The 24,019-nt window shown below is 36.8% G+C and overlaps 1 protein-coding gene across 3 annotated transcripts in view; it reads left to right on the forward strand.

The window, feature by feature from the left end:
* PROM1 (prominin 1) overlaps window positions 1–24,019 on the forward strand; it is a 63,879-nt gene that overhangs the window by 28,265 nt on the left and 11,595 nt on the right. For all 3 annotated transcript variants that reach the window (XM_053941523.1, XM_053941524.1, XM_053941522.1), the window contains 14 exons: window positions 838–1,043; window positions 7,410–7,530; window positions 10,228–10,291; window positions 12,592–12,681; window positions 14,001–14,218; window positions 14,629–14,703; window positions 15,875–15,938; window positions 17,691–17,850; window positions 19,802–19,954; window positions 20,763–20,886; window positions 21,308–21,411; window positions 21,846–21,930; window positions 23,161–23,307; window positions 23,578–23,649. In XM_053941523.1, coding sequence (XP_053797498.1) covers window positions 838–1,043; window positions 7,410–7,530; window positions 10,228–10,291; window positions 12,592–12,681; window positions 14,001–14,218; window positions 14,629–14,703; window positions 15,875–15,938; window positions 17,691–17,850; window positions 19,802–19,954; window positions 20,763–20,886; window positions 21,308–21,411; window positions 21,846–21,930; window positions 23,161–23,307; window positions 23,578–23,649 — 1,683 coding nt within the window. The remainder of the gene's footprint in view (window positions 1–837; window positions 1,044–7,409; window positions 7,531–10,227; window positions 10,292–12,591; window positions 12,682–14,000; window positions 14,219–14,628; window positions 14,704–15,874; window positions 15,939–17,690; window positions 17,851–19,801; window positions 19,955–20,762; window positions 20,887–21,307; window positions 21,412–21,845; window positions 21,931–23,160; window positions 23,308–23,577; window positions 23,650–24,019) is intronic.

The following is a 24,019-nucleotide window of genomic DNA, read 5'->3' on the forward strand; positions in this document are numbered from 1 at the left end:
TTTTCAGCAGAGGGAAGCAGTGTGGCCAGCTCACAGTGTGTCCCCTGGGAGCCACATTGCCTCGTGTAGGGCCCTGCCAGGGCTGCCTGGCCCAGCTTCTTGCTCCCGGGGCTCTTGCAGTATGAAAGCAAGCCAGGATATTGCATTGCATCGTTCCCTTTCACTCCTGCCAGCTTTTGAAAGCATCCTTTTAGTTGCTGCTGCTTTGCTGTTTGGCAGCAGAATAAATGTCTTTACCTGAGAGATCTTAAAATCTTTCTGCTTCTTCATGTTTTCCAGTCCCTAAGCAGGTTTAAATTCAACACTTTGGAGTAACCTCTGCTGTTGTAATCGATCATCCAGTGAAATACTTCCCTTTGGGGTTCAGATGAAGTTTTCTACTCTGAACTGAATGAAATGGAGAAAAAGTGAAGCCTCCTTTACCCCTGATGAGGTGTTGCTCTAGTTAGCCTTGCTGACATTTGTGGAGCCTTTTTGGAAACAGATGTGAGAAACAGTGAATTCGTGGTCTGGGAATTCAGATGTGTTCATTTTTAACCTGTTCCCATTGCATTGATTCACATTTATTTTTTGTGAGCCTACTTCTCTCTTAGCACTCACTCTTGTAGTTTGCCTAGCTAATACTCTAGGAAAATAATTATTAGTTATCAGTATCTACAATGTTATGTATCTTTTTGTTAGAAAAGTTGTCAATTATTGACAAAATATACCAATTCCATAACCTCAGTAACTCAGGAGTTGGTTCAGTCTGTAGTTTGATTTTTGATTATTTGCTCTATATTGATTGCAGTTACTGTGTGATATCTGCTGTTACCATTATTTTTGTCTGAATTACAGGCCATCTACTATGAAATCGGTTTTATAGTCTCCGCAGCCTTGGGATTGCTATTTATTTTGTTACTGCCTCTTGTGGGACTTTGCTTCTGTATGTGTCGTTGCTGTGACAACTGTGGTGGGGAAATGCATCAAAGACAGAAGAAAAATGCTGACTGTCAGAGGAGCTGTTTTGCAACATTTCTTTTTGTTGCTTCTTTAATAATAAGGCAAGTGTGATAAAGAGAACAATATGAACCTTGGTATAGCATTTATTTTGCAGTGTCATATGACAAATGATATTACTGTATTAGCCTACAGGTGCAGAAGTTATTGCTTATTAAAGAAAACGTAACTGCATTATAAAAAATACTGTTGCTATCCACAGGTCATTATGTACTTAAACAGAATATAGGTGTGAAACAAACAAAAAAATTCTTTGTTTGTATCGGGCAAATGACATTTTTGCCAGTCTCAAAACAGCAGTTGCAGAATGTTGCATTACACTTTGAACACGAGAGACCGTATCCTGTGTTCAGCCCCCATCCCATAGAGAACATGAGATATCACAGACTGCTTTGTTCTTGGTAGTGCTGTGGTGGTGAAAAAAGCAAGTAAGTGACTTTCTTCAGTTTTTGCTGTACTCCAGATATTTATACTAGTTCAAAACAATGGATTTTCTTCTGGATCCTGTGTTGTGTAAACCATGCATGCGCTCCTATAAATCCTGGAGTTTGGAGACAATTTTTGCACTGTTGGTGTTAGGACTATACTCCAGTACTGGGTATGTAATGGATGATGAAGAACTACAATCAAGATTTCTTCCTGCTTTCAAAATGCATTGTTTGCTTTAAGGGTTTCTGCTTTCTTTTAACTTCTTTGTGTTTTCACCTGCCTACTGTCCTTATTCTGTGATTATATTAAAGAAGAAAAAAAGTGTTTTGATCTATACAGTGTGACTGTTCAGTCATATGGGATGTACTTTGTCACTTCACTGTAATTTAAATTTTTTTTTCTATTACTCCGTGTCATGACAAATGGTGACCTTGCTTACACTCAAATAGAGGATAGGCTGATATTGGAACATGCTCTTTTCTCCCAAACATCACTAACAAACATGACCCTCAAGAATTTGAAGACTTGAAAACCAAATAGGTGCATCCCTGCCATGATGACAGGATAAAAGTTCTTTATGGTTCAAGTGTGTCTTGAAGACAGTAAGTTATTAAATTACCACTCAACATGTTGAAACATGTGAGGTAGGTCACAGAGCTTGCCAGCTGTCTTTCCACCACATTGCAGGACACTGTTGCAGCATGCCGCTTTCTAGCTATAATGACTGGGGAATGTTACCTATTAGTAGAAAAATTAAGATTGTCCCCCTTGTTGGTCTCTTTAACCTGTGCATTTGCTGCCAGCTATCCTTGTGGGATTAAGCACAGCCAGCACAGGCAAGTGATTCTTCCCAGGTCATGACTGGCAGATCAGTGATCCCTAGTAATATGCTTTCTAGAACTAAGGAAAATGCATCTTTAATGTCTCCTTTTTTCCCCCTCTTTTTTTATGAGACATCATGATGTATCAGACGCTTAGCCTAAGTGGGGGGGTGTTACCTGAAATCTGTCTGCAGGTTGAGCGGAAATAATCTCCTATGAGGACTCCCTGGTTAAGTCTCTAATGCTGTGAATGGTGTGCAAGGCAAGATAGAACTTGTAAGGCTAATATTACTGATCCCAGACTGACTGAGGGCTCAAGTCTCCAGTATGCCTCTGTACAAAGAGAGGTTCTCCTGCCCTTCCTGGATCTTCTTTAACAAGGGACAAGAAGATGCCATGCCTGGATCTATTTAAGCCCGTGTCAGGTTGCTTACTGCTGTGCTGTAACACAAAAGGACAGCCTTACTGGTAGCCATTGGCCCAACAAAAAAATACTGGAGAAAGCCTGAGGTTTACTTAAAATGGTTTCTACATGTCTTGTACTGTACTCCGAAAGTATCCTTGTGGTGACTTATTTGTGGAAACTTTATTACTTGCTTTTCCCCAAAGCTCCTATGCAATTTCAGCTTAGGTGGGAGGTTTACCTGTAATTCTTCCCAAAATCACACTTCTCAAGGACTGTGCCAGAGCTGAATACATAAGCATGGCAATAACCAGAAGAATTTAGTCCTTTGTGAGTAAAATGTTTATGGATACTTGCAGACAGAGGCAGAAGAATGAGAACTTGAACGATCTCTATCAATACAGGATTACATCAAGATGTGCAATGAAATTACCAAGGCAGACCCTGTCATTGTTTGGGTATAATTTCAAGTTCATGAAGCATGGGAAGCTGGCTCTGGGAGTAGGTCTCCCAAACCCCTGCCAAGAGACTAGAATGCCACAGACTCCTTCACCCTGAGCTGTGCTGCTTCAGAAGATGCATTTAGCAAGGCTGGTGTCCTTCAGAGTACCCTGAACCCACACGTCTGCCAGTGGAGCTTTGCTTTAAAGGCACTCCTGTGGAACGTACACATAGATAGCTGCTGGAGGGTATGGGAAAGATTTCTAGGGGATGGACTTCTTAAGGATTACCATCTAAGTGTGTGTTTTCCATCTTCTCCCTCTCTCTTGCAGTGCCAGACATTCTGGGACTCTCTCATTAAGCTATTTTTTCCTTTTTCTTTTCTTTTTTCCCCAGTCCTTGATATGGAAAATTGGTTTCAAGCTCTCTTTCCTTGGCTGGGAAAGACAGGTTAAATGCACAGTGGAGAGTATTGGTAGGGGAAAGACTGATTGTGGAGCTTGCAATGGCCTGTGTATCTAAGCAACAGCTCTAGAAAACTCCAGTAGTGTGGGGATGGGTTTTCTTGTGTGTCAGTCTGCAGGTTCACACTGACATATATGTGCTGTTAATGCAGGTTTTAGAATGTTTCAGCCAGTAGATTTTAATCACGATGAACATTTCTTCTCACTTTTCCACTGATGTAGTACTCTGGTAACTAGAATGAGATTTTAGACTCAGCTTACTGCAGTGGTGTGTAAAGGAAGTGTAAGTTTGGGGTTTTTTCTTTCAATTTAAAAAAAAGGCTCCAACTAGATCTGCTTTCTGCAGGTGGGGCTTAAGTGAGAAGTGTGCTTTCCTCAAGGAGGGGTATAAGAAAGAAGTAAGAAAACCTGTGATTATATATGCAGTTGTTATCTTAATAAGCCTTTAGGGTGTCATTTTCCAGTACATGCTTTCTGTTTGAAATGTTTCTGTATTGAGTCAAAAATACATGCAGTGTTTTTGGTAGTCCACAGCTTTTATACATGAGTGTTTCCCTACAAAGCAGAATTCTATTGCTAAAGAGTAGAGGATGTAGAAATAATCTATCAAATACACAGCTAAGTAGATTTGATATTCCAGACTTGTGGAAACAATTACATTATTTTTTTAAAATGTTAACTGAAAGTTTAGGGCCAGAGACCTGCTATTAGATCTTACTCACTAGTCATCTGCAAGCTTAGGCAAGCATGTTTTCTCTGGGAAGGAGATGTAATTTCATTAGTTCTTGTACATTATAAAGGCAAGGGATGAACGTTTGATTTTTAAGAGAGCATATATTGTAATACTAAATTTGCTGGTGATAGAAAAATGTCCTGGTTATTGCATAGAAAAACATATAGTCAGGTTTCTGTGCCTCCAAGAGAGTTTGTGTTATAACTTCTTTTTTTGAAGTAATGGATGTTCGGAAAGCCAAGTCTGGAGGAAGGAAATGGTGTTTGGCATCTTGGCAAGTACCTCATCAGGCTTTACATTTGTCCTCGTGGCTTTGGAGGATTGGTAATATATGTTGTTCAGAACCTGGAAATCAACAGTATCTGAAAGAATTGGTGGAAAAGCTGATAAAGAAATATCTACATTATTTTTTAAAATTCTTTATCTGGTAGCAAGTAAGGGGCTATTCTTCCAATATGTAAATGAGCTCAAGGTTTCTATTTGGTGACTTGAATATTTTTTTGCAAGCTCAGCTAAAGGAAAAGCTTGGTTTCCCCCCTGCAACCGGTTTAGTAACATTTATATGCATCTGTGAAACTTGGCAAGAAACTTGAATGTGGAATATTGGACTCCTGAAGAATTGTTAAAACAATTTTATTAACCTGTTACAGAAGTGGCATGTCCTTTTTATTCCTGCTCTATGACTTTCTCCTCATAGCTGCTTATTGAATGTTGACTCAAGGCTCAGTTACATAATAAATAGATTTTTCCTCTCATGTTGTGTGTTTGTTTAGTTACATTCAGATTATAGTCACACTTGTTCTGGCTTCTTGAAGTATCTCCACTATCTTGTTTCCTCCTACTCCTTCCCTTTAGGAAGCTGAAGAGAAAGATACTGTGCTGAGATCTTACAAAGTACTCTTTTGTTAGTGTCCAATTGACCTTTCTGATCTCTGAGCATAGAATTGAAAGGATAAAAATGCTGTCTGTCTAAAGAATGAGGATGCGGTTATAAACTCTGACCCTGAGAGCAATATACACATTTGCTTTTCCTGATAGCTTGAGATAGTTTGTCTTCTGATTAACGAAGAAAAGCTAAAAATATTTTGATAGCAATTGCTATCACAGTAGAGTGAAAACAAATAACATATTGCCTATATGCAAAATTAAACTGTTTACTATGCTTGTCATAGAATTATAGAATGGTTTGAATTGAAAGTTATTCAGTTCCTTAGTATTTAGGCATTTTGAGTTCTCTTTCCTTGGGTGGTAGGTGATAATAGTGTCTGCTTGAGTGTTGGTCATAGTGGCAATAAAACGATGCCATTTACTGTAGGTTAAGTAGGAGGATAAATATGTGTGTCCCTTTGTTCTTTAGTGACTTCTGGGAGGTTAATTAACAGCTGGTTTTGAAGACATAGATGATTTTGGGTAGAGAACCACCATTTTATGTCAATCTCTGTCATCTTCTCATGAATATTTTTGGATATTGAGAAAAATGTTAGTAAATGAATCCTAATAGGTATGACCTGTAGCATATAGTCCTTCCCTTTCTCCCTGTGACCTGCTTTGAAATTAGAATTTTCCTTCAGAAAGTACTTTTCAGAGCAACAAATTCTTTCACATGTGACCAGTTTTATGAGAAGAATAAGCCTGTACATTGTTTGGAAAAACTAAAGTAGGAAAAGGAAAATAAAGATAAAGGTTTGGTATTGATTCACTGAAGAAAGAGATGAGCATCATAAATCAGGGTATTTGCTCCTGTCTTGCAGGGATACACAGGTCGTGTTATTTTAGGTACGTGTTAGCTCTCCATCATTTCATTTATGTGGCTGTATTATGGCTGCCTTTGAATGCATATTCCTTGGAGCAAGAGTTACACTTACCATGTATCTTTTTCCCCATAGAGAGCCTGGATTAGGTTTTCTGTAAGTCTTATTTAAAAATACTAGTATCTAAGTCTTCTTGACACCCCAGCTTAGGTCATTTGACAGTTGGGCAGGAGTACAGTACCATTTGTGTTAGTGATTCCCTTCTCCTGTGTTTGGGTGTCCATAATGGCCTTGCAGGGTACTGCCTCTCTAGTATTGAGCTGCAATACAAAGAATGAGATGTCTCAAATGTGCCAACCAGGAATTGCCTGTACTGCACCTGAGTGCGGCCTCAAGGCAGTGTCTGCCCTTTGGGCATAAATCCTGCCTGTGGTGAGTGCACCTCAGCTTTCTGCTGGTAAAATCTCAGAGTTAGTGCTTAGTCCATCAGCTGGGTTTGTAGTCAGCCTGGTTTTGAGGCTATTACCACTCTGGTGGTTACTCTTGACTTTTCTGGTACTTGTCTGCAAGATTAGCTGTTGTGAATGAGAAATGTCTAAAAGTCATCCTTCTCTTTAAGTCTGTTTTACACCTAAGCTAAACAAAAAACTAAGGTTCATGTATGATAAGAGCTCTTTGAAGTCTCTCATGGGACCTTTAATTGCCTTTTAACTTACTGTTTGTGCAGATCTGCCGTGCCATAATGAGAACTTTACAATGAAGAGTGATCAAATAGAAAATAATCATCAGCAGTGCTGACAAGAAATCTAGCTCACTTTCCACCTTTTGTTTCAGTATCAGGAAATGCATATTATTTTAGCAATACGGACTATTTGTGTGCTTTGGAATGATCCATGCAATTACATAAATAAATTGTGTTATTATAAATAGACCTTGCTGAAGTTATCAAATGAAAAATACTGCTTTTCACAGTTAACTGGCAAGCATTTGCTTGTAGCTGTGTCAAGGTTAATACTACTTGTAAAAGAACCTAATGTTTCTAAGTCTCATACAATTTACTTAGGCTATACACATTTTCTGACAGTACCCATGCAAATGGATTAGTAGTTGTACATTAATAACTTCAGAAGACTTTGGGGTAACATTGCTTTTCCTTTCTTTTTTTTTTGAATTAGTAATACAATATTGGCCCTTTTGGTTCAGTCTTACAGTCTGCCTCATGGTGTATGTGAGAACCTGTAGTAATTAATGGAGACCTTTCTTTCTTGTGATAATATTGACCTTTTTTTGGCTATAATTTTTTGATTCTGTCTTATGTTAGAATATGCACTTACACTAACAAATATCTGTTATCTATATTTTTTGTAGTGTTGGAGTGCTCTGTGCATATGCTGCCAATCAGCATTTAACTAACCAAGTCCGAGGAGCAAAGAAACTGGTTAACAGTAATTTTAAAGATCTGAAAATTTTCCTTAACGACACTCCAGCGGTAAAGAAATTTTTCTTTATGGGGAATGAGGGTGGGAGGGAAGAGATATAAATAAGAAATACTGCAGAAAATAATTATTTCTTTCTGCACACCTGCAGTATTTTCTTTATGCTTTGTATGTCAGTCTCACCAAGTAGAATAAATGATGCAAGGTAAGATGTTTTCACACAGCAGTAAGTGCTTGGGAGTTACCCTGATGGATCAGCAGTCCTTGAACAACTTCTGAGCTGTACTTCTGGAGTTAGCTGCTGTGATGCTTGTAGGCTCTTTCCCTCCTACTGAACTAGTGTAGATCATGAGCAGAAGATAAATAATTTGGAAAAAAAAAAGGGTTTTAAAAGGAAAACATTTAAAAAAAGTATGACATGAAAACTTGGATTCCTTGATGCTCTTTCCTGTTTCCTTGTTTTTTGGGCATACTTCTATGGGTTTTGGGACCGAGCCACAATAACTTTCTTTTCCAGGAATATTTTGGACTGTTTTTTTCTGCAAACCAGAGTCACGCTATACCATACTGAATAGGAAAGATTATTTTCTTTCAAGTTTTCCTTAGAGTTCCATAAGCAGTCCTCTGCATGTCTTGTTTTGTGTTGAAAAAAAAAAAAGCTAATTAGGAAGACTTGTAGTCAATGTGCAATTTCAATTCTTAGTGAATTTATAGGGGGCAAAAAAAGTCTGACATTTCTATTACTTTGGCTTTCATTAGTTTTAATTATTTGAATTCAATTTTATTAATCTGTTTTACTTCCATGTGACTGGTGACTGATAAATTAGAAATAGGTGGAATTCATGCAGTTATGTGGAATCCACAAGTGTGGTAGCATCCCAGTCACAATAATTCTGGGTTGCTTTTGTGGTGACCAGGGCTGTGTGAGAACAGGAGACATCTTGGGAGATGCCTCAAATGTTTTCCTATCTGGAGCTGTTCCCCAAACTTGTTTGCGTGTGGTGTTGTGACAGATGGGTGCTGGAGGTATATGGCAAAAAGTGGAGGTCATGCCAATAATGCCTTTTGAAACAGAGTGCTTTTGGTCAGTCTGGAGCTGATGCTGGGCACAGAAGGATCAATACGGTCACATGAGAAACCACCAGAGTCCCCTTGACAGTGTTCTGTCAATCAGAAACTTCAGAGGAGAAAACCTGTTATGTAGAAGTAACTACTTTAATAGAGGAGAAAAACCAGACACTAGCTAAAATGTTAATAAGAACACTTAATTATTAAATGTAAGTGTCAAGACTTGAACTCTTCTGCCAGAGGTTAGTCAAAGTCTCACTTAGTAGTTTTTTAGTTTCAGTGTGGGATTATTAGCTTTTCTTTTTTAGATTTGGTGCTAATGTAGTCATCAGCTGTATCCCATGAGTCATTTTGTCAGACAAGGTGCATGAGTATCATGTATGCACACACATTTGTAAGAACTTCTTGAGGAAAGGAGAAGAGCTACATTTTTTTGAAAAAAGTTCTAGTAGCCAACTAATTATCTATAAAGCTCTGAAATTTGAACTGATGTCCTTGACTCATCAGTATGAGGTGTGTACAGCATATAAGAGGATTTGAAAAAGAAGTCCTGTCTTAAGAGTTCATGGCGCAGGGGATTTTCAGACTGTGAGTATTAAGCAATAACACTATTAGTTATACAGAATCACCTTTTGTCTGGGACATTGCTGGAGACAATGCAAAACCTGTAGCGCTGCAAAATTTTAGTCCTTTGTTAACTTAGGTAGACCAAAATAATAAATAAGCAAAAATATACCTACAGCCTTCTTAGTAAGAAACTCAATTTTTTTTCTCCAGTGTTAGAAGAAGGAGGTCCAGTTCTTACTTTGCCATTTAATTAGATTCTCTGATCAATAGGTTGCTTTGAGGGTGGATTTTTTGTCTTTTTTTATTTCACAGAAAGTTTGAGACTGCAAGCTAGATACACTTTTGTACACATTTGAATCATGCTTAAAATTGGAAATCCATTTGTCAAGTCTTTTAACCTTTACACCACATTAGCTTGATTGGGGTAGAATTCATAGTGCATTATTTTAAACATGCAGAAATCAATAATGTCTTTTCAAAATTAGTGTAAGTTTTCCACTTAGAATGGTCCTTTAATTAGCCTTTTCTCCAAACCCAGGATTTGGTGGTAATTTGCTGGTCTGCATTGTTATGGTGTTTTGGTAGAGCTCAAGTGGAGACCAAATCCACCTTTGGGGGTAAGGAAAACTAGTTGTATTAAGACAAGCAGCTGACTCCTTTCCACAAGAGAAGCTCTGAGAGGCTGCCCAAATACAAATCCATTGGCTTGGTGAATTGTTTCAATATTGCCACCACATCAATGCCGCACCTTTCCATGAAGGAGGAACTAGTGTCAGAGAAAATCAAGAAACAGAGTTGAAGACATGGAAAACCTTATTGGCCTGACTGACTTGAAGCCTCTGTAGGGCCACTGTGCCTGCTATTTAATATTTTTGAGCTGAATCATTGACCACCAAGATGCTCCAATTAAGTAAATGTCGCAGTCAAACACTTCACTTTTTTTATGTGCTGTTCTGCTAAGCAAATAAAATACTTGGTCAGTTGAAAACAGTAGTTGCCAGTGTTTGGTGGGGTTTGCACACATATTTTGATTGTTTCAGAGGTACTATTTGACACATTCAAAAGCATTAATTTTTCAGTTTTTTTAATAGTTTTTTTAATCATTTTCTTCTCAGCAAATTGACTACTTGGTGAGCCAGTACAACACAACTAAGGATAAAGCACTGTCTGACCTAAATAGTAAGTATTTTTACTTAAAGGGGGTTAGCAATGTGTATTTAAAAGCTTCAATAAGATAATGTAATTAGCTCATAGTGCAAAGTGAAATTTCATTTATGAGAATATGGTTTTCAAATAGAAATGCTGTTCTCAGTGGTAAATAAGACTAATCCTTTCCACATAAAATGTCTCAGAGCTAATATAATGCTTAGTATTTCCCAAAATAAAAGTATTTTATTAAATTATTATCCAATAAGTCAGGCTAATATTTTATTTTATTTTTCAGTTTTGGAATATTTTGGAGTATTTGTCCTCAGGTTTTCAAATTGGAGCCAAATATCAAGGAACAGAGATACTAGCAGTTGTGATAGTTCCAATGAGAGAGATCTCTGTTTATTTTTCTTGTTCTACCTTTGTCCTCTGTTCAGCTAGGAGTTATAAGCTTATCTTCTTTCTAAAGCTGCTTAATGTATTTGCCATTTCAGAACAAGCAGTTGAAGAACAGGAGATAAAATTTGAATTAGAACTGCTGCACTTTCCCCTTCAGCACGGTTAGAGTATGAGGCATAATTTTTAAAGCTCTCAATAAAGAAAACCAACCAGAAAACAGACTCTTTTTTTTTTTTTTGTAATTTAAGATTCACTTTCCAAAATTCCCAATAAAAAGGACTGACCATAGTCAGTACACACAATGGTTCAAGGTGCATTGTGTGCCATGTGTTTATAAATGCATACAGGTTTGCATTGTTGGATTGAGGGATTGCTGTTGGGATCAAACTGTGCAGCTGTGGCATTGTGCTATTTAAATTGATTCTCATGTCCAGAATCTCTGCTTCTGTGTAGGTTTAAAATGTATATTAAAAGTAGTTTTCAATTCAGCCAACTTGGCATACCCTGAGGTTAATGTGTCTTGTCTGTCTGAGGCTTTATTGCACATTGAATATGCCTGTGAAAGTAGTAGAAGCAGTAGTTAAGTAGTCTTAATTCTCAGCAGGAACACTCTGGTCTAAAAAATAGATGTAATCTTTAAGTCTATGATAATAATAACAGTAATAATAAAAAAACTGATGTTTGTATTTCAAGTATTCTCTTGAAGCTTCAGCTACTCCAAGCTGAAATTTCAAATTAAATGTTTATTTGTTCTCAAGGCAAATTTATAATGTTAGTTGACAGAACCTACAAGATCTGTGATGAGAGCAATCATCAAGATAGCTTTTATTTTCTTGAAATATCAGAATTAAGTGTGTGGCACCTGGGTACAGAAGGATTTTTTCCTAAGGGAATCAACAGTAGTGGGAATCTCAAGAGAACTGTAGATGAGTTCAGTTTGCCCACCCTAAGGAAATGTGGAAACGTGTTTTCTACTTGGTAGAAGTTCTCATCCCAAGCCAGACATGATAGTGCTGACAGTAAGGGATGCTTTTGTACCATGCAGTATTCCCACCTCGTCAAAAGGAAAACAGCTGAAAAATCAGTTTACTGTGATCTGAAAATGGAGAGGACCTGGTGATTACCTAAAGGATGTGTCACATGAGAATGTTTCACCCATCTCTGCTCAGCGTTTCTCTGTTGCTTTGCTGAAGCAAGGTTCATTTGTTTGTGGGCAGTGAGACTGGAGGGTTTGGAGGTGGGGGGAGCTGGGGCTGTGGTGTTCATGCTGGATGTTCTGCATGAGGGTATAGGGGCTTAATGAGCTTAAGGGATTTCACCAGAGCTGACTGCCAGGGCTGGCTTGTGGGTGACCTTGATGTGTCTGGATACATGAGGAACAGGAGAAAGGAAAAGAATCCACTTTTTAGTTTCTCTTCTACTATGAAAACATAGTGTGTAGTGAAAGACCGTGCCACAAAATTCCTGTCCAGATGCTGGACCTCTTTAAGATAAATTGTGGGAAAAATCCCGTTCCAAAAAAAGTAGTAAATGCAGTGAAATACATATTGTGGGGTTTGTTGAAACTCTTGTGTGACTTTACCCCATGCGGTCAAGTGTTAATGAATATTTTCCATCATATTTTGATTTACTTCTCTCATTTATAAACCTATAGCTAGCTAAAGCAGAACTATGTCTCTGCATTACCTTCTCTCACTTAAGTTCTAACTGTTAGGCCTTAGAAAAATTTCATTAATATATGTATATTTATTCATATGTATTTGTATGTATGAATGAAATTATATATATAAGCATACATATATGTGTATATAATATGTATATACATAATATATGTATTTTTTAAGTTAAGAGTCTGATAGCAGGTAATTTGAGACAGTTTGAATTGAACTAGTGTATAATGTGTTGGTTTTTTTTATCTCTCCAAACTACAGATGTTGGACCTGTGCTTGGAACCAGAGTTCAAGAACAGCTGGGAAAAGAAGTACGTCCTGCACTTGATGCAGCTCTGACAATGGCAGGAGGTAAAGATGTACATATTGTTGTATAATATTCTGTTGCCATGGTGAAATAGGCACAGCAGTGATAACTTTGTGCAATACCATAGTCAATTTACCACTTTTCTCCATGCCTGGATATTTCTTTTAAACAGAGGATTTCAGACATCTTAAGATTGATAAATACATTTAAAACCTAAATCAAAATTTACATGCTATTTTTGATACTTAGCTTTGGCATTCATTGAATAGAGATGAAATCAGAATTTCCTGCTCCAGGTTGCTGTCCCTTTCTGTTGAATATAAGGGAAACAAGGAAAACTGTCCTTTTAGAGTTGCATAATTATTATAGCCATAACTATTTGCAGATTAGTCAGGGATTTTTTTCCTGTTCACTGTCAAGATTATTATGAGAGTGTTAACCAGCATTTCTTCATTATATCTTTGAGTTTGGCATTGCTCATTCCTCTTTCTCTCTCTCTTTAGAAAAAATATTATTTTATTATTTTTCCATTTAAGGCTTCTTTTTTCACAAATCAAATACAGCTTACAGAGCAAATGGAAGGCATCCATGCTTGGGTCACTTTGGTTTTGTTTTGTTTTTTTTTACCCATGAATTCTTTCTCATTCACTTGTCATCATTCTCCTTTTTGTTTTGCTTTGTTTCTCTTATTTTTCTTGAAGTCAAAGTGGAAAGGGCTATCAAAGGTAAAAACCACAATAAAACCTTGTGTGGTGTGAAGTGCACTTTGTTTTTGTAACTTTGTGTATTCTTAGTTGTGTCTGTGTGGTTCTTTGTTTACTAAACACCTGCTCAGTATTTGGGATTCTTTTCATTTTCTTTTGTTTGGTATGATTGGGATGGAATCTAAAGCCAGACAATATGGAATAGTCACTAATGCTTGGCTGAGCAACATCATCTCCTTACCTTTCCTCTTGCAGCTATATGATTTGTGAGTTGGATTGTAAGGAAAATACTAAGAATGCAATTTGATGGATATGGTCTTTTAGTTTCTAATGACCAAGCGTTAAAGTTCTTTACTGAAACCACTGAGGAAGGAGAGGTAGGGAAACAGTAGAAAAGTGGGAAATGGATGAAATACCAATAAAAGTAACCTGAGCACATTACTTTCTCTGTAGAAAAGCATAAGTGGTATATTTTTATATGCAATAAGTACATATTCTGTGATAGAATTTTCTGTGCTAGGGTTTTCCTGGGAGGGAGGCAGTAATCAGTATTGTTAAGATGATCATATGGTTTATGCATGTACACTTTCTCTTCGTGTCTGTACTTATAGGCTGCTTTCTAACAAAAGTTTTTTTTTTTTAAATTCACATCTTTGCAGCCATCAGAGAAACAAAGGAAGCACTGGAAAATGTGAGTGTCTCTGTAGAGGTTTTGCAGGAGGGAACAGAAAGACTTCATGCAAACTTGACAGATGTTAAAATGCACCTAAGCAACACCCTCAATGACTCTGCGTGCAATGCCGCTCAGGCTGCCTCAACTTGCAATATCATCAGGAATTCATTAGCTCAACTGAACATCAATGCCAATTTTAGTGGGGTAAGATCTTTTAATAATATTTTTCAGACTCTCAAAGTGGGATTGCCTTGAATAAGCCCAGTAGTATTTCTGCCATTCAGTGGCTTGGTGTGTGCTGTCACTTGTGAAATAAGTGACCTTCCCCTTTTCTGTGTTTCTGGGTAATTCCAGTCACTCTTTTCATCTTCTGTGTAGAAAAGGATAAAATGTGTGTCAAGCAGCTATGTTAAAGTGCTGCTCTGGGCAGTGAAATGATCTGCCCTCCCAAAAATGCTGAGGGTGAAGCTTTGCTTTTGTACAGCAAAGGTGTTTAGGAAAATTCTCTTAAAGATCACTTTAGTTTCTTTACCCTCTCTCCTAACTTCAAAGTATTTACTGAATTAGCAAAACTGCTACTTCGATGTGACTCAGGCATGTTTTTTCCTTCCCAGTTGCCAGGTGTGAGCTCGCAGCTTGCGAAGATCAATGATGTCCTTAAAATAGACCTTTCTAGCCTGGTTCAAAAGGTATGCTTCTTGACAGATTTTTAAACTCTTAATGAATAAACTGGGATATGTGTATCACTTGACTCCCCATGGTTTCTTAAGCAGAATTCTTTTGTTGCTGCCTCAACCTGCTTCATGGTTGAATATCTCTCATTGTTTGGCCAGGATTTAACACTTGAAAGTATGAATGCAGTGCTTTGTATCTCCAGGATAATACAAATCTAAAATGTTTTGCAAGTTGTCTGCTTGAAAGAACAGTCCTTAAAAAATGAAAAGACAGAAACATGGATCCCATAGCATGCTCTCTACTTTTTGGTTCAAATTAAAGAAATAAAAAAATCCATGGTCTCCTAATTAGTTTTATTGTATTCTAGCTATCTTGAAATATTTATTTCAAATTCTTTGTGTGCATATTTAAAATTAAATCTGGTGCAATCGACCAAGTATAATGGCTATTAGTACTTCTTGCAAGACCTTCCACAAAAAACCTATGATTTTCACCTAGGAAAAAAATGGCTTAGTTTGAGCAGTTGAAAAATTTAGGAATCTGAAAACATGTGCTAGGACTTGGAGGCACTTTCTGAAACCAAAGGCTCTGTGTAGGGGTTGAGACCCCTTCTTGCTTCTGCAGTGATCAGGCTTGCAGGCAGTAAGGCTTCAAGTATCCACTGCAATGGTGTCCAAATGAGCTACTGAGCTTGGTCCCCATAGTGTGGAGCCCTTCTTTCCCCTCCTCACTGAAGAAGGCGTTGCAGTGTCTTTAGGGCAATTGGATTTCATTGTTTGCAATATGGATTTCATGTTCAGAAGGCACAGACTTGGAAACAGGAGGTGTTAGGCTGGTACAGAGTAACTCTTTTCGCTTTATGACCCTTCATATGTGTTTTTCTGGCTTTTAGATGAGCTATAAGATCTGACAGGCAGCAAAGTTTGAGATGTCAGTGACTGATTCATGTGTATTTAAATATAGATTTTTTTTTTCCCCAAGGAAACCAAACTATATCTGAAATATATTTAGAGTTCCTATTTTGCTTTTACTTTCTCTAATATGCAGTGATAAAACCATATTTTTCTTAGTATTACCATATACATTTTAGTATGTATGTACTTTTGATCCTTGAAAAAAGGAAAAAACCTGAAAACAATCTGACAATGAGAAACATGCCATAATTTTTTCACCTTTTATTCTTAGGGTTATGCAGCATTTAATGATACTCCAGACTTGGTGGTGAATCAAACAAGGAACATTTTATCAGGTGAGGACACACTATCTTTTCACTTTGTTCAATGTTTTTGTTTTCTATTATTGGTAATATATTTTTTTGGCTAAGTAGCATTAAAAATGGAAATGTGAAACTTTAAACTATTTTTTTAAATTTGGTGCCAGAGGGAAAAAACATAGAAAGCAACTCTGTCCTGATGAGGACTCTAAATTAAATCTAAAAATAGACCATGTGGTATTTTATTGAGGAGTTTTATCTGTTAGGCTTTTTACTGCTCAGGTAATGAGAAATCTCGAGATCCTCATTTCATACTGATGCTTTATTTGGTTGAAAAACTAATTTTCCTTGACTGATATGTTTGTGACATATTTAGGAGTGTGATGTTAGAAAAACTGACCCCCTCCTGCTGCTGTATTAAAATGTGGTGGATGGTGAAGTGAAAGTCAAAATATGCCTTAAGGATGACTGAAATGGTGTCTCAGTTGTTTTGTTACTTAGGCTTTGCACTTACTGCTCTTTCACTGTACCTGTATGGTAGTATAGCATATGTATACTAATCTGTTCTAATTTTTGTTCTTGCATTGTGGACCTGTTCTGCATTATATATAAGCAGCTGTTCCTTGTAAGTTTTTCTGGTTTTTTTTTTTTTTTTTTCCTTCCCCGCCTGGGCAAAAAATAGCACAGTATAGATCTAAGCATAGAGTACTGTGTGAACTTGCCTGCAATGAGCCAGTTTTCTAAAACTGATATTATATTTTTTGTTAGGAAATCTAGGGCAGATTTACTGATTTTCCATATCTGAGATGTGTAAACACAGACAAAATATTATAATTTACCTATTTATAAATTGTTGGGGCTTTGTATAAAAACTGAATTTGAGTTACAAAAGCAAATAAAATAAATAGGTTTACTAGGAAAAAAAACTGCATTTATCTCTAAACTTCTAAAACAACTGTGACTTATTACATGGTTGAATTTGAGAAGTAATCATCAAAACAGACAAAGGCTTGTCCAGTTGTGTTTTGAGAAAGAAGGAAGTATTGCCTACCACAAAATTACAACCTGTAGTTACACATCCTGCTTTTTCAAGTGTGTTTCCAATTGAAGGAAGGGAAGAGTATAGAGAAACTGTATTTTTACACAGAGACAGTATGTATAATAAGTGAATTAATCATGTCTTTGTATATATAAATAGTGTCTATCTAAACTGTAAGTAGAGGGCAGCATATTTGGTCATAATCTGAGGGGAAAATGGCTTAATGGATTGTTACCTCAGGAGTGTTGCTAACTAATTGGAATGAGTTCATTTAAATAATCTTCTTTTAATAAGATTGAAAATAACTGGTATAGATTCTCAATATAGACAGTCCAATTTATGTCATAGTGTTGCATTCCCAAGACATGGAATTTAAATAGATTCTGTTCTTCTCCTTTGTAAACTTGATGGCTAATTGTCTTGCTCAGTGTTGACATTTGCAATATTGCATGAAATGCAAGATTTAGGTTGGCTAGATAGAAAGTGACACATTCATTATAATGAGAGGAAGGAGAACGTCTGCATCTTGAATCATTATACTGAATGCTAAAACAAAGTGTGCATTTTGAAATGCCATTGTGCTACTTCAAAGCTTGATGCTTTTGTTGCCTGCTTGTGTTTTCCTCACACTTGTCTTCATGGCTTGCTTGTTACATGTGGCAAATGGCTTAATAGCATTTTATAATGCATACATGGAATGTAAATTTCCTCTAAGGATCTGTAACAGTGAAATATGTTTGTTCTTTTAGATATCAAAAGTGTGCTGGAATCCATTGGTTCAAATATTACTACCTTCACAAGAGCTCTCCCTGTTCAGAAGATTTTGGCAGATTTGATGGTGCATCTTACACAGAGTGAGGCATACGTTCAAGACTATTTTCCACTAGTGGAGCAGTACGATTTCTACAGGTATGTACAAAAAGTAGGCAGGACTGAAATGCTACCTGTTAATAATTTCTCATATTTTAATGTTCTGTAAAGGCAAGTAAACTGTTAATGATGAACACAGTGAAAGAAAGATGTATAAAGCAGTTGTTTGGTACTGGCATTTTGGTAAAAGCGAAAACCACAGCTAATCAATAACTGGGTGCTGTTTCACAACAGAGCAAGAGGTCATTTTCTACTCTGGAGGCCTTCAGGTCTTTTTCAGGAAGAATAGATATAGGTGGATGTCAAAGACCCAAAGGAAATGATTATTTCATAATGCCAGGGTGAGCTTTTATCTAGATCTTGTTTCCATTGAGTTGCTGGTAAATTGTGAGGGCAGAGGACCAGAGAGGCCTTGGAACCAATCCATTGTTACTGCATTTATTGTTCTTCAGAGCAGGAGTAGCAGGGATTCTGCTTCACACCTTGTAAATCTTCGTGCCTGTGTGCTTGCCCCTACTGGTCTTTGTGGTTGATTGTACCTTGAGAAAAACATACTTCTTGAGACTTTTGTGTTTCTTGCAGTTGAGTAACCTCATATTTTGACTTGTAAAACTTTTCATACCATCTGTCTTTGTCCAGAATTACTAATTTCTGTCCACAAGCTCATCAAATTCTCCCTACATTTTGTTTGATACTTCAGTTGACTTTATAATCAGTATTTGCTTCTGTGTTTGTGCCATAATCAGTTTCACTGCTACAGAATGTATGTTGCTGGCTTTAATGCAGCGATAAATAAAAGTGAACAGAAAATGAAACTTTTAGAACCTTGCTTAGAATCTGACCTTTAGCCCATTTCTTACCTGACAGTTTTTGCGGTGAGCCTTAATTTGGCAAATTTATTGATATTTTCATTGAAGCTCATATTGCATTTAATCAAATAAATATATTGTTTTATTCTGCTACAGGAGAATATATCTTATCTATATGGCACTTAAATACCTGGTTTGTCAAACCTAACCTAACAGTACTTGCAGTACAAATGAAACCAATAAGCCTTTAGTTGCCCAAATTGCTTTCTATCTATTCCTTTCTTAATTACAGGTGTATTATTTGTAGTTCTTAATAAGTATCCTTTTATAAATATGCCTGTCAGTATTCATATTTTTCTTTTTATTGGCCGTGCATGTTCATTACAATAGTTCTTTTAGAGCTTTTTCTCTACAAATGTACAGGGAAGAGAAAAGGGAACTTAGAAAATAAAAGCTGAAGAAGTGACAACAGGAGGGAAAAAGAAGTGCGGATGGCATTGGGAGAGGATGAAAGGATGAGAGGATGTGTGAATAAATGGATATGCTCCAAATACTTGGACACATAGAACTGTTACGTGATGTAATTAATAGAAATTAAAGTTCTTAAAGTTTCCTAGCCAAGATTTTTCTCGTGATCAAGTTCCATTAACTGTTCCAGACCTTGAAAGCAGTCCAGGACAGACACATAAAGCCTAGGTTTTTACAGCCTTAAATATAGTTATTTACAATTACAAGCCTAACACAGTGTGCAAAATGTTAGTGAGCCTCACAGTAAGAGCAGCCATGTACTTCATGACCAATGGCCATCCCACATTCCTAAATTTCTCCATTTATTCTTGAATAAATTGCTGTTTGAACATCTGCTTTGAGTAACTGTTTGCTCCACTCGGAGCACTTTGACGCTTCAGTACAGTTCACCTGCATTAACTGGGGAACACCTTGTTCCTGTGGTGTGTGTTCCCCAGTCCTTCAGTAGCAGCTGACTGCAATCCAGCACTGACTGTGTGCTGGCCCAAAATACATGCTAGTGTAGCAAATATGTTTATCTTTGCTGACACTGGTTGCTCAAACAGAGCCGTGAGTGGGGCATTTGGGAATATAGTATTGCTTGATGTCTCCTGAAGGTCTCCAGTGTGTTCTTCATGTGCAAATAACCAACAACTTTCTCTTTTATTCCTTAGGTGGCTGGGTTGTCTCATTCTGTGCTGCATGTTGGTCCTGATTCTGGTCTTTTACTACCTTGGATTGCTATGTGGCACCTGTGGATATGACAAACATGCTTCTCCAACAACCAGAGGCTGTATCTCCAACACTGGAGGAAACTTTCTTATGGCGTAAGTTTCATTTACCACGGAAAAATAAAATAGAGGTAGAAAGTTGGTTTGGTTGAGTTTTTGAAGGACATAGATATGAAAAGAATTTGGTTTGTTACCTAGGTATATCTGCTGAGAATAGAAATAAATATTGATTCCACACACTTACATTGAGGGACTTGGGGATTTGGGATTGTTCTTTCATGGAGGATCACAGCTGAAGGATAAAACCTCTGAATTTACCATTATAAGGCGAGTGCTGTGGCTAATGAACTTCTGTGCAATTCCTTTTGGAAAATACAAAAGCTGGGGAAATTCATAACTTTGTAGTAAACTTGAAACATTTGTTCAAAGTTTCAAAAAAAGCCATGCGAGAAGACAAGAAACACTTGACCTCCTGACCGTGTTTCTGGATGTTTTAGGTTGAAAAGTGCCTAGGAGTGGTTTAGTGTCATTTCTGCTGAGTGCAGGAGAAGATTGCATATGAAAGTCCAAAACTTTTTTGAGAGCACAAGAGAGTTGAATTTTAAAAAGAAAATTGTATGGTTTTGTGTCCCTTAAACGTAATTTTTAAAACAGTTTGCATGTCCAATGCTAATGTGAGATTTCAAATGCATTTTAGCTGAAGACTTTACAGGGCTGAAACATTTAAGATGTTTCAGAGGGCAAGAACATATTTGGAAAACAGAACTATTTCAACCATTAATCAGTTTTCATATTTCTGTTATAGCTGCTGTTAGCTTAACTGTTGCCCCAAGTATGTATGTATATATATATGTATATACAATGTGTTCTTATGAAGCAAAAACTTATTCAACTTCTTTTTCAGTGGTGTTGGATTCAGTTTTCTTTTCTCCTGGGTGCTGATGATTGTAGTGGTGCTCACTTTTGTCACAGGTGGAAATGTAGAAAAATTGGTCTGTGAGCCCTTTGAGGATAAAAATTTATTCAAGGTGAGATTATTCATGTTATTAAACAATTCATCATAGAATCCCAATGAGTTCCAAAGGTCTTGTCTGTTCTGTATAGCATATCATTTTTATAGGACACTTGAAGTGAATTTGGATCTGTTTTACTTCCTCCTTACAAACCAAATAGAGACATTCGTCCTTTCTTGGTTTAATTTGCTTTGCAGTGTTAATACTGCATGCTTGTCTTCCTTTGGAAACAGATTTTTCTGATTCAGTTGTTCCTTGGTAATCGGGAGCTTTAATATTCACTTTATGCACCAGAGAGTTTGAATTCACTGTTTTTGCTTGTATTTTCCTTAGTGGGTGATAAGCTTAGATGTGGTTATGTGTCAAAAGACCACATATAAATAAATACATAAAGAAACTTGGAATTATAGTAACATTACTGAATTTTGTCTTCTAGGTTTTGGATACACCTTACTTACTAAATAAGCACTGGAAAAACTATCTTGCTGGCATCATCTTTAAAAATCCAAATGTTAACTTGACTTTTGAAAAAGTGTACAGGTATTAGAGTTATGATTAAGATTTAATTCAGTTCATATTTAACTCCTTTTTATTTCATTCAATTTATACATACTGGTTTTGTGGTATCTTCTATGCTTCATATTATGGACACATCAAAAAATTACACATGTTCCAGAAGACATTCTGATTCTAGGGATTCTCAAACAAAACCAATTTGTTCCTATGTATGAGTTATTAGAGATAGTCAGCATACTACTGTATGACAATACTAGTCAAGCTAATTGATAAAATACTTGAGTCTTTCAGAAATTGTTAATCACTTCTTTTATTGACTGAGCTTCAAAAAATATAATCTGTATTTTGTTTTCTAAAGGACTGATTTTCTTAGAATAAGAAAACATTGTTAATCATTCTGTTCATACTTGGTCCTCAAGGTGGCTTTTAGGCTGATCTGTGTATTTGTATTCTTCCAGTGATTGCAAGGAAAACAAAGGAATTTATACTTCCCTTCACCTAGAACATCTGTTTAATATAAATGAGCTTTTAAATATTAGTATGGTAAGTAAAGAAACTATGAATGAATGCATGATTCTGAAGGATGTTGGCTCTTGAAACACCATATAGCATGTCTGCATTTTTTGTGGGATTTCAGTTTTTACACACAAAACATCCTACAGGGAGGCAAGAGCTGCCCAAGCTAATCTGAAGGAAAGAAGTTGATTTACAAATAAGATACTTTTACCAGTCTCAGTGGGCCAGGAAAGCTTTTCTGATGTGCTTTTTTTTTTTTTTTTTTTTTTTTTTTGTGTGCTGATAATAATGTTTGTTTTAACTTTGAAACTTGTGTGGAAGGTTGAAGTCTATCTTCCAAAGATTGCTTATGGTGTTCAGTGGCAGTTTTCTTTTTATATAAATGCCTGTCTGGGTGTGTTATCCTCTGATTCCAGTCAGATTTATGTTGATCCAGGATATTATATACCTTGGTTCTAAAAATTATTCTGGTTTGATTGGAAGTAGTTGGGGTAAAATAGTCTTTTCACTTAAGCTGTAATGATATATGACTGCACTGCCATTACAGGACTGTACTAATTTTGGGGTTGCCTATAATGCCTATTTTCATTACAGAAACTCCTTGGGGTTACATGTTCCATTCTGCCAAGTACTGGGTACCCACCTAATAGATACAGTCCCTGCCCCAAATGATAGACTATGAAAATGAAGTAGGCAGATTCACTAAGAGGGAAAGTTATTTTGAGTTTCCACAATGGACTAATGGAGGAGGCTGCAAAAGAAGTCAGATTTTCAGGTTCCTCAGCTATAGCTCTGCAGCCACTGCAGGTAACATGGTTTGGGTGCAGTGCAGAAAAGTTCAGGAAACAATAACCAATTACCTTTAGGCACCACGTTTAGAGGAGTCTCATCCAGTCCTATGGCAAAGAGTGTCTGTCCTGGCCACAACTGAGATACTGACTTCTCTAGGTTTCCTTACTGAGGGCCAGGGGTAGAACTTAACAGTCTTAAAGGATAACATTTCCTGGAGGGATGTTAGTTAAAACAGAATGGAAGGCAAGTAATCCATTGGATGAAAGAGACAAAGGCAGGTTAGAACATGACCTGGTGGAGTCTGTTCAACTTAATTGATTTAAACTAATATGAGCAAAAAATGAATGTGTCCTTCTTCATGGAAATGAGGAGTCAGCAAAAGCACAGGATGCTTTGGGCAGGGGCTGTAGCAGTATATCTGCTGGTTGCAGACTACTTTTGTACTTTCTTTTGTTTCTCTCTCAGTATACAGAAGATGTAGCACTTAAAATTGAACACATTCAGATAAATCTCAGCAAAATCATTCTGCTGGATGAAATTGGGAAGGAGAATCTTCTGAATTTCAGCTCTTCAGGAATACATGGGATAGACTTTTCAGCATATTTGACAGAGGTGAGACTGTAGTCAACTGCAGACATGACTGGGACAAAACATACAGTAAAATGTTTGTTTACCAACGGGCAAAACAGCAAAATTTGCTTATGTGTGAAACACCATGTTTTGGAGGTTCATACAAGTTGGGGAAAAAAGCACTTTAGAAGTTTAAGTTAATAAATAAAAAAAAACAGAGAATAGACAGAGTAGGTGATACAGTTAAGTGCAAACTGTCTGTAAATAAAATAACAATATACTCCTTTTCTTTCTGCTCACATCTTGTTTCAGATCAATAAAAGTGTTACCAAGGTTGATCTTCTCTCATTTGCTAATGATTTAGAAGCAAGAGCAGACCAGCTGGTAAGTCCAATTCAGCAATATAATAATACATAAAATACCATAAAGTATAAATACATAACAAGGTAGACTTTATATGGGAGAATTTTTGTACTTCAGACATTCACTCACATGGTGCAATGTCACGTAAGGAAAAACATTGAAGAACAGTGTTGCATATGAGCAGTATTTTACATGTTGGTAATTATTGATGTTTATATATTCTTGCACATTTTCTGCTTTGAAAGTGTATTTTCTTAAATTCTACTCTTTGCTTGGGCAGTGAGGGGAATGCTCTATTGCAGTATTTCCTATTACCGTCTTCACATTTTAGGGTCCCAGTTGGAAGAAAAATTTATTAGATGCAAAATTAATACTAGCAGCTTGTAAGGAC

The sequence above is a fragment of the Vidua chalybeata genome, chromosome 4, assembly GCF_026979565.1.
Source record: "Vidua chalybeata isolate OUT-0048 chromosome 4, bVidCha1 merged haplotype, whole genome shotgun sequence".
Classification (NCBI taxonomy): domain Eukaryota; kingdom Metazoa; phylum Chordata; class Aves; order Passeriformes; family Viduidae; genus Vidua; species Vidua chalybeata.